The sequence below is a fragment of the Semicossyphus pulcher genome, unplaced genomic scaffold (assembly GCF_022749685.1).
Source record: "Semicossyphus pulcher isolate SPU_LCO1_2020_fin unplaced genomic scaffold, fSemPul1.0.p SCAF_1, whole genome shotgun sequence".
In the NCBI taxonomy this organism is placed as follows: Eukaryota; Metazoa; Chordata; class Actinopteri; order Labriformes; family Labridae; genus Semicossyphus; species Semicossyphus pulcher.
In genome coordinates this window covers 30,109,581-30,124,728 of record NW_027211603.1, presented here as the reverse complement: position 1 = coordinate 30,124,728, position 15,148 = coordinate 30,109,581, and the positions used below count along the sequence as shown (strand labels likewise).

The 15,148-nt window shown below is 41.6% G+C and overlaps 1 protein-coding gene across 1 annotated transcript in view; it reads left to right on the top strand.

Annotated features, from left to right (window-relative positions):
• itfg1 (integrin alpha FG-GAP repeat containing 1) overlaps nucleotides 1–15,148 on the top strand; it is a 183,199-nt gene that overhangs the window by 44,717 nt on the left and 123,334 nt on the right. The window contains exon 8 of the mRNA XM_069657592.1: nucleotides 2,370–2,451. Within this exon, the coding sequence (XP_069513693.1) occupies nucleotides 2,370–2,451 (82 nt within the window). The remainder of the gene's footprint in view (nucleotides 1–2,369; nucleotides 2,452–15,148) is intronic.

Below are 15,148 nucleotides of genomic sequence, written 5' to 3'. Positions count from 1 at the left end.
CCCAAACATACCATGCACATTTTGTACAGTAAATACATTTAACAATAACCAACATTGACACAGAAGTAGCTACAGTGTTTAAGCACACATACAGCTCCCCAAAACACACACACACACTTATACATAATGTATATGTTGCTCTCTCTGACTCAATCATCTCTCTACCCCCTTCTCATAAATCAGTAATGTTGGTATCAGCAGGCAACCGTTTCCCACCGCACAGCATCATATCTGCTCCTAAAGGCACACACACACACACACACACACACACACACACACACACACACACACACACACACTTGCAACCCAGTAATATGCTTATCTCTCCTCTACCCGTCTTCTCCCTTGCCCTCTGTAAAGAGTATGACACACCGATGGTACTTCATGTGTGTCAAAACACTTGCATCCATTGTTTTTCTATGAGGCTCATCTGACAGCATCATCAAGATGCACATAAACCTGCGGGAATGGGTCATGTCAGGATATTCTGCAGCTCTACTCTGCAACAATCCCACGACTGCTTCCTTTCCAGCCTCTGAAATATGAGGATTCAATGCTTTTCCTCATCTTTACGTTTCATTGTGTTTATTTAGCTGAAGCTTTTACCCTTAACTGAATGCATTCAACCATGAAGATGCAGCCCAAAAACTGCAAGAGTCGTGCATCAACTTCATCAAATATTCTGATGTTCCTTAAGTGCTACATTTAGACACAGCGAGCAGAAGAGAAAGAGTTGTGTAAGATGTGTTTCATGTCCACTCACGTTAGAGTGATTTTAATGGACTGTTGGGCAGATAATCAAAGCGATCCGAACATCAGACGTAAAAGATGTTCAGGGAAATTCCAAGCAGCATTTTAGGCTGTTTTGTGAATCAATTAAGAGCTTAAATGAGAAAATAATTGTCAGGTTAATGGATACTGAAAGTAGATGTGTAATAATTAGTGCATAATGAAAATAACCGTCGTAGTTCAAGCCCTTACATTAATACATGACACTGATGATCATTTTCCTTTAAGACGCTCTGATAATTAACCAGTTTGAACCAACTGCATTAAAGGGGTTTGGACATATAATGTGCTTTCATTTTCAGTGACTTACATCAGTAAAATGTCAGATTAGCATTTCAACTGAATTTTAAGACAGACGACAAATTAAAATAGTAAATAAGAATAGATAGATAAGATCGACTTTATTGATCCCCCATTCACTTGTTGCAACAGCTCAAAGTAAAGGACATGGTAGAACAAGTGGTGGTTAAAAACAAGGCAAGACAAAAAGACAATAAAATACAATAATATTGTACAAAAAAATTGCACTAAGTCATGCTGATGTTAAAGAGTCTGACTGCAGATGGGATGAATGACCTGTGGTTGCACTCCTTCTTGCAGGGTGGGTGTCTCACTGCTGCAGTCTCATGCAGGGTGTGAGATGGGTTGTCCATGATAGATGTTAGCTTGGCTAACATCCTCCTATCACCCAGTGTTGCCAGCTGTTTTCCAATGAAAGTAGCTACCACTACCTCCAAAAGTAGCTAGAAGTTGCCAGATGATGTCAAACACTAATTTGCATATTGGTGACATCATCACTTAATAATTTGCACAACACTTAGTGGTTGTGAGGCTGCCCTAGGCCGGCTCTCCCCGCCCCTGACTGCCTGCGCAGTGCTGCTGCGCACGAGACAAGAGGAGAAAGAGCAACTCAGAGCTGCCGGCAGAGGAGCCGTGAACTGCGATTACTCTGAGCATACATGGGAATGAATTACAATATAATATATTTCACTGGTCTGAAAAAGTCATTAAATTTGTCGCTAGATGCTTTTTAGAAAAAATGTCACTGAGGGGGTCTGAAAAGTTGCCAAATTGAGCAAGAAAGTAGCTAAGTTGGCGACGCTGCTCTCGCCCACCTCCTCTATGGAGTCCAGAGGACAGTCCAGGCCAAACCGGCCCTCCTGACCAGTTTGTTCAGTCGCTTCCTGTTCTCTGTGCTCCCTCCTCCACAGCAGACCACTGCATGGTTATTTGACTATAATGTTCCTTCATCTGTTAGAAAAATATGTTTATTGCAGGTCATAAATGCGGAATTTGTGAACCTGTATGCAGAGGTCATGTTCATGCACAAACAGACAGTACACATGAACGATATATTGTGACTTCTTTTCCATGCTCAATTAAAGGCCCCATGATCCTTGGTCCTGTATTAAAACAATCTTTCTTTGTATCTCACACCAGATCCACTGGACCTGTTATATTACACACTACATTCAAGCAAAGTAGATGTATGATGATGACCTATGTAATAATGTCTCTCTCTCTCTCTCTCTCTCTCTCTCTCTCTCTCTCTCTCTTTGTCTGTCTCATGCTTCTCTCAGGACGGGAACTTCGTCAGAGCTGAAATCTTTCCAGCAGATCCACCACCCAAGATAGTTGGACAGTCCTCCTTCGTCGACTTCGGTGAGAATTGCTTACGTTTTTGACGAACCTCGTGTGTTTGTGTTTCACTGTGACGGAGTTACAGGTGGACAGGTTTTTCACCCAGCAAAGGCACATACTTTGGGAGTCTGGCTTGCGTTTTGACAGACACGGTGCAGAAAATCAAAAACAAAGATGTCAGTGAGCAAATGCACTCATTATGCTTTGAAAACCCCTGAAAGAAGTCTGAGTTTACTGAAAATGTCTTACCCCTTACTATATCTGTGTGTGTGTGTGTGTGTGTGTGTGTGTGTGTGTGTGTGTGTGTGTGTGTGTGTGTGTGTGTGTGTGTGTGTGTGTGTGTGTGTGTGTGTGCGTGTGTGCGTGTGTGTGTGGCAGATCAATGGTGTAAGTCCTGTAAGCTCCCTCTGCATTCAAGCTGAAACTTCAAAAGCTTCCAAATAGGACTTTCTGCTCTTTTTGGTTTTTATCATTTTCACCACAGCGCTCTCATCACGTAACTTTCTGTCCCTATAAATACACACATACATACACACCACAAATGCTCGCCCCTGAGCAGACAGGCTAATCTCACACATGCACACTTAGGGGTAGACACAAACTCCTACACAACACACAAACTCAATCCTGCATTGAGCCAGATTTTTCTGAACAGCTTATCCCCTTAAACAATCTTGGCCCGTGGTATTCATTGTTCAGCTCAGCTTTACATTTATCCTCCGCAAATCTCCGCTGGCTCTCTAATCTCCAGGCTGCAGCCTGCGGGCCACAGAGTGGCCCCTGGTCACTGCTGTCGGACAGACCACCTCAGCCAGGCCGGTGGACGCTGTTGTCGACTTCTTATTCTTGTTTTGAAGATAAATACAAGTTTGACGAGTAAAATGAGGACTATCTGGATTGAAAACAAAGTAAATATTTTTCCTTCTTCTCTCAGCCGGTGCTGTGGAGACGGCCCTGAACACTGTACCTCCAGCTGCTGTAAGCTAGTCAGGTGCCAGAAGTAGAGGACAGGTTGTACCAAGTCTCACCGTGTATAAAGAGTGAATAACTTGGGTGTTTGTTGCTCAGTTGGCTGTTCTTGGTAAATAAGTAGTCATCCTGAGCTTTAGGCCAAATAAGCTATTCTCAGCTGTAAAGAGAGACCATGTAGTTTTTATGAACAGTGGCCGATGATATCAGAAGTGGCAGTTATTTGATAATGGCATATTGAATTTCAGCATTTTAATGACAAGCTAAAACACAGTGTAGAAACAGTAGTGAAGAAGAGAAGAGTCATAAACCCAGCAAACAAACTCCTTAAGTTACACAGCAATGTTGATCTAACTTTTATTAGTTCCAATAAGATAACAGTCATACCAGCAGTAAAGCTCCACCACAACTGAAAGTGTGAGTTTAACATTCATTATCACCCTCAGAAAAAGTTTTTGTCGTAGAAGCCTGGGGGCATTGAGGCAGACGCACAGTCAGTCACCGTTAGGGGTGGGACAAGCTATCGATACAGCAATACATGGTCGTCCTGACTCATGCGATACAATTATCGATAGGCTAGAGCTAAATATCAATATTTGAAAGAAATATGGTGCTCTAAACAGATTCTCCTGCCAAATTGACTCACAGCATCATTGTTTCATCTCAATTTGTGTCAAATTCTGTCAAACTGATACCAAATTGCAGTGAAGAAATATATTAATCCTGCACTTTACCTTTTTAGGGGCACTTTGTATTCTTCAGTTAATCAGATATCGTGATGTATCATTATATGATTGTCTCACAATATATCAATTATCACAGAATCGCTGGCGTTACCGTGGGACACGTAGAATGCCTTTCTTGTCATTGCATTGTTAAAACCATACAACAAAATTTCTAGTGCTACTCCTGAAAAGTGCTCAACACACTCACTCCCGATTCATACAGTAATAAATCATGAATAATGACTAAAAAATGTAAGCGTGAAGTGATAAAAGTCATCCCTCCTAAAGATATTGCACATTACCACATAAAAAACCTTCATTTTGAATATTGAAGTGCATTCAAGGTGTGCATTGCTGTAGGGAAAAAGCTGAGTTATCCTGCGATTCCCACCTTAGTCACCATAGCTCTCAGTTAGCAAGCAGTCAGATTGATGTATGTGCACCATAAACTCTTGTCTCTCTACTGTATGTAAAACATACCTTTTTTAAGGAGCAGTTAATATCAGACTGAAGACAGTTAACTTAAAGTGAGGGCTGCAACAGAGTTAACAAACTATGACAGCTTCTCATTAACTGGACTTTCCTGCTCTATATTGCTTAAAAGGTCAACACTGTCAGGACTGTTTGGGGGAAACCCTGCTGTGTGTCCACTTATTAGACAACACATTTATTTATTTAGTTTATGTTTATTTGTATAGGGACACGTATGAAGCATGAAACTGATGCCACAAACCTCAGCATCTATATCTTAGGCTACTGAGGTCATTTGCAATGTCTGTCCCTGGATGAGCAGTAAATGACAATAAATGCATATATTAAAAGACAATAGATTAATAATAAAACAGACAGAAAAATGTATTTATTATTTAATGTTTATTTGTATAGGGACAAGTATGAAGCAAGTAAACCAATGCCACACACTACAGCATTTACAGCCTTGGCTAATTTGCAATGCCCGTCCCTAGATGGGCCTTTAAAATACATGAAATCAACAACAAATACACAAGAGACAAAACAGACTCAACAGCAATAAGACAGATAAAACCATACAGTATACAAAATACACTCCTACAATAAAACTTAGTGTAAAACAGGGAGGACAAAATCATACATGATTGCAAGACTGAGCCCTCTTAAAAAAAAAACAAGATTTCAGATACTATATTACAATTAAACAAATATGAAGTACCAGATCATTTAGGACCACATGACTGATCCTCAAAAACAGTTTGAGTTTGAATTCTGTCGGTATCAGTTTGAGTTCAACAGGCGAGGTAGTCCACATATTGAACACTGATCATAATGCTGAATTATTCATGACAACAGATCGGAAAGTTTACAACTTCCCGTGAAGCAAGTCATTCTTCCAAGGGGAAACCAGACAGATCTACAGACATGTATCTGGATGGAGCTGGTTTTGCAAATCATGTCTTAAAAGTATCATAACAATCAGATTTGTTATCCTCAGATGTTGTTTTATCACTTTTAAGTTTTGTTTCAGCTTGTTTCAGTACTTTTCTTTTTCTTCTAACATCTCAACCTTCTTCTCCCCTCTGCCTGTGTGACCTTATCACTCAGTTTGAGCTATGTGCTGTCGTTAGCTGTGCAATGTTCGATGCATTTTTAATTAACTTTTGGGCTCTTGTGGCGCTCCTGCACATGAGCACACACACACTGATAAAGTTGTTGAGTGTCAAACTGATAAACACATCCTTATTGGAAAGATTAATCTGTTAATCTCATCACAGCTAGGGGTGTCCATCAAATATTTAGTGAACAAACTTCCCCTTTCCAAACTGGCAATAATGTATGAGCTGGAGGGGAAGTGACCTGCTGTACGGGCTGGTGTGTGTACAACATGAGGGAATCTGTCTCACGGCCTGTGTTGTGTGATTTGCTGGCGGGTGTGTGTATTTAATTCTTCCTCTCTGGGGCGGTGACCTTTTTTTGTTTAAATCGCAAGCTTATCTCGAGAAAAACTTTTTCATTTCTTTAATCTTTCCCTCGTTTTTTCCCCTCCCTCCCTCGGCGGGGAAATGTCACTTGAAGACGTTGCCCTCGTTAGCGGGGGATTGAAGCCTTTGAGGGTCACGCTTCTAATAATCTGCCAAATTCAGGGAGAGAGATGCCTCGCAGGATGTAACGTCTCTTTTCTTTTTGTTCCGTTTTGTCTGCTTCACTCCTCGCCTGTCGCTGTCTATCTTTATTTCTCTTGATCTACTGTATATCTGCTATCTGCGGCTGACTCGCTTTTCACACTCGTTTTCCTTCTCCTCCTTGTATTCTTCATCCAAACAGCTTCTGGTGTCGTTGTTATCACACTGTCGGAGGAGGACTCTGTAATGACCCACTACCACCCCCTCTAGCTCTGTTTTACTCTTTCTATTTCAGAGATGTGGAGTATTCAGAAAGGCTTCAATATTTACTTTGCTATAGAGATTATAATACATCTATCAGCCATAACATTATGACCACCTGCCTGATATTGTGTAGGACCCCCTTTGCCTCCAAAACAGCCCTGACCTGTCGAAGCATGGACTCCACTAGACCTCTGAGGTGTGCTGAGGTATCTCGCACCAAGAAGCATCAGATCCTTTACATCCTGTAGGCTGCAAGCTTGGGCCTCCATGGATCAGACTTGTTTGTCCAGCACATCCCGCAGATGCCAGATGGGATTGAGATCTGGGGAATTTGGAGGCCAAGTGAACACCTTGAACTCGTTGTTCCTCAAACCATTCCTGAACCATCTCTGCAGTGTGGCCCGGTGCATTATCCTGCTGAAAGAGGCCACTGCCATTAGGGAATACTGTTTCCATGAAGTGGTGCACTTGGTCTGCAGGTTGTACGTTTCAAAGTAACATCCACATGAATAGCAGGACCTAAAGTTTCCCTGCAGAACATTCCCAAAGCATCACACTGCCTCCACCGGCTTGCCTTCTTTCCATAGTGCTTCCTGGTGCCATGTCTTCCCCAGGTAAGAGATGCACACGCGGCCGGCCATCCACATGATGTAAAAGAAAACATGATTCATCAGACCAGGCCGCCTTCTTCCATTGCTCCATGGTCCAGTTCTGATGCTCACGTGCCCATTGTGGGCACTATAAGTGGTGGACATGGACACCCTTCGTAGCCCCATACGCAACAAACTGTGATGCTCCGTCTGTTCTGACACCTTTCAGTAGCTCTTCTGATGGATCAGACCACACAGGTCAGCCTTCACTCCCAACATGCATCAGTGAGCCTTGGCTGCCCATGACCCTGTTGTCGGTTCACCAGTTTTCCTTCCTTGGACCACTTCTGGTAGGTCCTGACCGCTGCAGACCGAGAACGCCCGACCCGAGCTGCAGTTTTGGAGATGCTCTGACCCAGTCGTCCAGCCATCACAATTCGTCCCTTGTCAAAGTCCCTCACATCCCTACACCTGCCCTTTTTCCAGCTTCCAACACATCAACTTCAAGGACAAACTGTTCACTTGCTGCCTAACTTATCCCACCCACTGACAGGTGCCATTGTAACGAGATATCAACGTTATTCACTTCACCTGTCGGTGGTCATAATGTTATGGCTGATGAATCATGATTAGTGTTTTACATGATACAAAATAATAATATCCAACACTAAGAAATGATGAAGTTTTGATAAACAACAGTTGACTAGGTGATTACAGTTGGCACTTGATTACACACTCAGCATATCTCTCAGTCTTTTTCTGTATGTTTAACTCTTATACTGTAACAAAGAGACAAGAAGAGCGTCTCCGTGCCAACAGCAGCAGAGTTTTTGTTTGGAATAAAATCAATGGTGCTGGATGTAAGACTCAGTATGAATCAGAGGAGACTGGCTCTGACCAGATATGCACTCACACCTGAAGAAAACCTGCACTCTTAGGTAAAAACACTTTAAATATTTTAATGCCGCAAGTCCAAAATTGATGCATTTCGGCCTGAAGCAAGCCGTGTTCTTTCTTTTATATTCTACTGTAGATGTGAGACAAACACACAGGCTGCTCCAGTGAATCAGAAGTGGCAGGGTAGTCTCTTTTTACTATGATATGAACATGTCACCAAGGTCATGTACAAGTTACAGACAGGAGTCCAAATCTGAACAAACAGCTTTGGTTTAAGTTAAAGAGGGGGTATTGTGCTGTGTCACATTTTAAGACATATATATATAATGTTACAATGTTGGATGTCTAGATTAAACGTAGGTCAAGTTTCAAATCTGTAGGTAAAAGTATCTTGGAGTGATCCCCAGGCAAGTCTGCAGGCTGCTGTGAACGCCAGGTTTCACACAGGTTTTTCTACATGCTGCACTTTGTGACGTCACTTGAGTCATTTCAGGCAGAGGCTGTATTTGTATCTGTTTTTAACTGTAAATTATGCTTAACTACTCCAGTCAAGCACATTGATCACTGCAGGCAATGGCTCAGAGCGGTACAGGATCTGAAATATGACGAGAATATATACCAGTTGATCGTCTAAAAAATCTTCAGGTCTGCAGCTTACATTTCAAACCTGACGATTTTGAACGAGACATGACATCTGAGGCGTCCTATCATGCTAACTGGCCCTTTAACATGAAGTATCTCTACAACCATACTTACTCAAATGCAACTTAGGGTAATTTTGCGCAACTTGCATCAAATGTGACTGATAAATAAGTGGATTCACAACTTAGTTTCTTATAGTCTGAGTTGTTGCTACCCAGAAGGGCAGCTAGTGTATGTACAAAGGATGGGGAAAATAAAAAATACAATAGTAGTAGCAGTGTGGTATTCAATCCAAAATCAACACCCCGAAAAAACACATTTTTATTTATGTTTTGTTGATATAAAACCTCTCTGACACAGTCACAAAAAGTGAAAATTATATTCATAGCTGTTATTTTGGTGGCATTTATTCTCCATCTTCATAGCTTCTTAAATCGTCCTCTCACTGCATCAACCTTTTATTATTATTCAGTGTTTGTGTCTGTGTGTGTGGCCACACTGACCTCCTTCCCCCTGACTAATTAAAGAGCACATCTCGGCTCTGCACAAAAAAAGCTTGAATGAATGACCACAGGGAGGCCGAATGCAAGAGAGCAGAGAGACGGAGGCAAATCAAAGTGTGAAGGGTAATGGCACACTTCAAAGATGACATGAAGTGAGATAGAAAAGAGGATGAAAATACAAAGATGTGCCGAGATGGAAGATCTAGAGATGGAGGAGGAGGAGGAGATGGCGGGGAGTGAAGGGAAAGAAGAGGAGAGGATGAGATATAGCATAGAGTGGGAATTACTTTCATCACCCATCTCTCTGTCAATTCTCACTCTTTTCTTTTACCTCCGTCTTTCCTGGTCCGTCCCCCCCTACTTGTTTCTCTACATCAACCCTCCTCTACATTACATATCCCCTCACATATCTCTTCTCGCCCTGTCCATTGAAAACAGTTACGTTTAATGCATACTTGTATACAATGACAGCAGCAGCAACAATAAGCCTAAAAATGATAAATTAAACCTTTTTTAGATGCTAGGCACACAGGATGGTAATAAACATTAGATCCTGACTAATTCTGTCAGCCTGTCTAGTATTTAAATAATGAATAAAGTTCCTGTTGTGCTTCGTGCGTACATGCACACCACCTTTTTTTCTTTCAATGTGCAGACACACTTAGTTTTTCTGCTGCAGCAGTTGTAAGTGTAATCTTTGCATCACAATGTTTCATACGGTGGCCTTTGGTGCTCTGCATGTTTGCAGAAGGGGAGAAGGTAAATTAACCCGAGTGTGGCCTGGGCCCCATCCATTATAAAAAAAAAAAAAGACTCAAATCCACTGTATAAATAGCACTGCAGCAGGTGCAGGCTCACCTGGCTTTAAAGGCAGTGGGAGGTTACACTTTGATTGCTTTGGTTCATGTTACGCCCAAAACACACCAATGAATTATTAGGAGACTAAATAACCCCAATGGTTGCAATTAATTCCAATGCATTGTGTCGATCAAATTTGAACTTTGAACTTGCTCAAAGCATTCTTTCCTAACTGCACATAATCTTAACAGGCATCTTTGCATGATTTTTACCTTGATATGGTTGAACTTCTTCTAATTCTAATTAAATTTGGGGTCTGGTCTCTGCATGATCATTAGTAATGAGCTAAGTGTTATCTCACTTCCATATATAATTATCGTTTAAAGAACCAGTCCAGGGGCTCGGGTTTAGCTCAGCGGCTGAATCGCACATCCCACGTGCTTGCTCAGTCCTTGGTGGGGCGGTCCAAGGTCCAACTCCCACCCTCGTCCCTTCGTTGCGTGTTGTCCCCACTCTCTCCTCCCCTGTTTCTGACACTATCCACTGCCCTCTCTCTGTCAATAAAGCCATAAAAAGACCAAAGAAAATATTCGATATAATAAAAAGAAGAAAGAACCAGTCCATTTGAAGGATCAGTTTAACTGTGAATGTTGACAGTTATGAAACACAAAGCTGCCTCCTCTCTCTCTGTACATAACAGCTAAATGTAAGTGGCATTTTGTTTTACCAACAGTTCCTGTTCCCCCTGGATGAAAACCTTTTGACGTCTCACTTTCAGCAGGTTGATTTATTTTTACAAAAGTCACTCTGTGTTTTGGTGAAACAAATAGACCAACCTCATTTATTCTTAATCTAGAGTTACAGCTGACCCTGGCCGGCCTGTGACTCCAGGCTGTACGTGAGGTAATGTTTCATCTTACAGGCAGACATCTATTACATACTATGAAGTGTCACTTTTACTTGATTGAATGGGACCTGTTTGTTAACTTTAATTGAATTTAACCCTTTTTCAGATAAGTATCAGTAACCTATCAGATAAGTTTCATGGTGATATAGCCTCTGTGAGCAACGGTGAACATGTCGGGCTTAGCGATAAGGACCTCCAGCTAAGACTTCCTTTACTTTGTGCTGCATTGTTTACAGTTCAGTTAGCAGCTTGAGATGCGACCCGGTGTTGAGAACAAAAGTTAAGCGAATGTCGTCCCTCCAGATATGTCTGCAAAATAAATGCCGTCATATCTTGGTTCATTAAATCCCCCAGAGGAGCGCCCGTTAATCTGTCTGTGGTGAGTCTCAGTTTCACTGTAAAGAGTGAGTTGCACAGAGGCTGCACTCTTGCTACTTCAGCGGTATGAACCCGAAGAAGAAACTTTTTGTAGTGACTGACTTTAATTAGTGGGTCTTAAGTTTGCCAAAATTTCATGATCAAGATGCAGATTATTAAAAAGTGAAAGAAAGCCGGAAAAATAATCTAAAAAATAAAAAATGCTCTTTGTTGAAGGGACGTCGGCTCAATCATTTCGCTGAACGGCTTTTGTGACACAGTGTCAGGGAATTTATCTCAAGTTGAATTTTAGATCTAGAACGGATTGCTAGCTGTTAGCATAAAAAAATCCTTGTCAGATGGGAGCCAGGATGTCATTATGACGCATTACGTTCCGCCTGCTTTTACTCTCCTCACGGACTGTATTTCCTGCATACGCCGCAGCCTGCTGATACGTGATTAGTCAATATTACTCGGACTACAAATGTACCACAAACAAAAATGAGAACACTTCCCGTACTAAAATGCGGTTGCGTTTAGAGTAAATAGAAGTTACCAGTACAGTAACGTCACTGAAACAGAAGTGACCTTTCACAGAACACACGTCCAACACGACAAATGCTGTTAACAGGGAAAGTTATTTGGATCTAACTGTGTTTGTTTTGCTGATTTGCTGAAAGTCATCTGTCTGAGTTGCATCTACAGACGCATTGGCTAAACACTATTTGTGTGCATGTTTACGTGTTTACGATGCATGTGCATCGATGCAAACAGGAATCTGTCCACACGCCCACGTTTGTGCTAGCGGTTCTTTTTCAGCCCGAGCCTCGTAATAGATGCACAGCATATGCCAGACAAAACAGGCCCATCTGCCTTATCACTGAGGTAATTGCATTTTTCAAAGTGACAGCGGCCGATGCATAATTCATCATTAGGTAAAGCACAACGAAGTCGCACATGCAAGTGTGTCAGCGAGCTTCGCTGCAGGTAGGATGGAGAGAAAGAGGCTGCTCTGCGACCGGCGGCTCACTGAGAGGGAGATTTTTCAGACAGCGAGGCAGGAATGTGTTTGGAAGTAATATTTAAAATCTGAAAGGCTGTCACCATGCTGTGTAGGTCTGTATCTGTGTGTGCGTGTATGTGCGCGTGCAGGTAAGGCAGCATGTTAACAGGACAGCCTATTTCTCTCTGCTCTCCCCTCAGGTGTTCTTTCTCCACTCATCTTATTATATTGTGTTACATCCAACCTCTCCTCCTCTCCTTCTTTTCTGTCCGCCTCATTCTCCGCTCCACCACGGCATACCTTTCACACTATTTCTTTTTTCCTTTAGTTCCTTTTGTATTTCTTTGCCTCTTTCACCGGCTGTCTGGTCATATTTTCTTTGCTTTCTCACTCCTTTTTCCTTTTCAGTCCCACATTCTCCAGCACTTACTCTCTCACGCTCAGACACCTGCAGACTCTGGTGCGGCTGTAAAATAGAGGTAGTGGAGAGCTGCTGAGCAAGTTCAGATCAGAGTCGGTTGTCCAAGCAGTATCACTTTACAGTATACATCTGTGTTGCTGTGAGTAACATCCCTCCAGACTGTATTAATGAAGTAAAAATGTGGCAATAGGCAAAATAAACTCTCTTAATCAAGCACCACTTTGTGATATCCCTCGCACTTAGAAGTATTCCAATCCTTATGCAAATGATAGTCTCCTGGGTTTACAGTTTCCTAGTCAGACGTTAATTTGCACATTTTAATATGCAATTGGATGCAAATTGCAGGAGTACATCTGACACAAAAGTGTCCTTCATTGAAGGTAAAATCTGTGTCTGTCTTTCTTCTTCTCATAATTATGCATAAGTTGTACTTTTAATTATAAGGGCCCACCCACAGTGATCTGCACAGTAATTAGCACTCTTTTTTTAATAAATCTTAACATGCTGTTCTGCACATAAAACATGATATGTATATTGCAATGAGATCCACAAGTATGATTACAATTTAACAGAGGTTTTCAAACTATAGGCAATAGAATAAGACAACAGATGCCTGCAACTAACTGACTCAGACTAAAGAATCATAGTTAAAGCCACTGGAAACACAAATCACTAATAAATGACTGAGTCATTTTGGGCCTGATGTTCATACATGTATCTAAATTTAATGAGAAATTAGTTTCAAGTTAAATCTAAAATATCTTTTATTTGAGTTTCAGTAAACGTTCCTAATATTTGGTTAAAATTGGGTGTGGTGATGCTTAGACAATTATTATGTGATCAATTCCATGAATCAGTCCAGTCAAACGACAGCATTAGCTCCGTCCACAGATGATTATTATTGATGGCTGTGCTTGTTTAGAGTCAACCATGGATGTCTATTTTTTGCAGCGGATGTTGAGCATTAGCCCATGGAGTTTGTAGTTTATGCTAGAGCCGTCAATTAGCATTGTATTCATAACTGCAAACATATCTCAGAAACATCTCAGCTAACATTGCATGTGTATGCTAAATATGGTATGGATAGCAAAGCATTTTGTGGCTCACTATTCAGTGTCCAAGTGAAATGCTCAACGTCAAATACTTAATCAATCGGTGCAAAAACACAGTTTAGTGCCTGACTACGTGGTTTGTGACGTGCGTAGTTGCTGGGCAGAAGAGCATGGCGGATGTCAATCAAATCTTGATTGGCCACGCCTCCACTGTCTTAAAAAATATTTGAAACAGAAAAATTAGCTGTTTTTAAATCTTTTCTAACAATTATAAGTGTTTACTATCAGTCAGATTTTTCTAGATGCTTAATGAGACTCTGAACTTTGATATCATTTATGTATTTTTACTTATTCAGGTCAAATTTTCAGAGCCTATAAGATAGGAGACTTTCTGAATATGAGACCTAAAGTGAGCATTAATGATCATTATGTGTTCACAAGCCGGCTTCATGAAATGTGAAACTGTACCTTTAAATTTGGTGGATTGAAATCCAACTGTACATGTGGAGTATGCAGTCTGATCATTTAGATTTTCTATTTATGATGCATACTCAGTTAACCTTTTTTTGTGAAAGCAGCAAAAACATTTCAATGAATGCTTCAATAAAGGAGCACTTTTGTTGTTTGCTTCATACTATTGTATTGAATTGATTTCTAGTTCGACATTTATGGCAAAGAGAGATTTTAAAGAACATTTTAATAACCTCTCCTTCCAGGTCAATCCAGTTCAAAGACGAGGAGCTATTATTCTGTAAAGACTCATGGGGGTGGAAATAAATATAAATCTGGTGAAAGACTTCTGAAGTTGGAAATTAAGTTGTCTACCTTTATTGTAGGTTTTTTCTTTCTTCTGACCCTGAGTTTTTCTGCTTCGCTGTCCTCCCTAAGGACAGGACCAATGTCATATCACACACATCCTCCCCCTCTGTAAACCTTTAACACACACACACACACACACACACACACACACACACACACACACAATAGCAGCAAACACATGCAGACACTGACGCACACAGACCTCTGTCAGCCCATAGGGTTTGTAATGAGACACAGCCTTCTGGTGGCATCCCACTATGTGCGTTTGTGCGTGTGCGTCTTATAATTTGCATTGTTATTGGTGCTGTGTTGTACTCTATGAATGCCAATGTGTCACAATGCATTTCTGCACAGTCTCTCTCGTAGTCTCCCTCTCTCTTATTTTGTTGTCCTTACCCGTTTTCTCCCTTCCTCTCTCTCTCTCCACTCTCGGCCCCGTCCTCTCCTCCCTCGCTCTGTTTCAACCCGTACCTGCAGTTTCCTCCTCCTGCGAGTCTCTCAGCCAATCTTCATCACACCACGCATCGTCAGCGGGAGGGAGAGATGAAAAGCGAGAGGGAGGGAGAGGGGGAGAGAATGATGGTGAATAAAGAGGAGGAGGGATGGACGGAGGAGCAGAGGCATTAACACTGAGGAGGGAGTAATAGAGGGAGGGAGGGAGAATGAGTGAGTGAC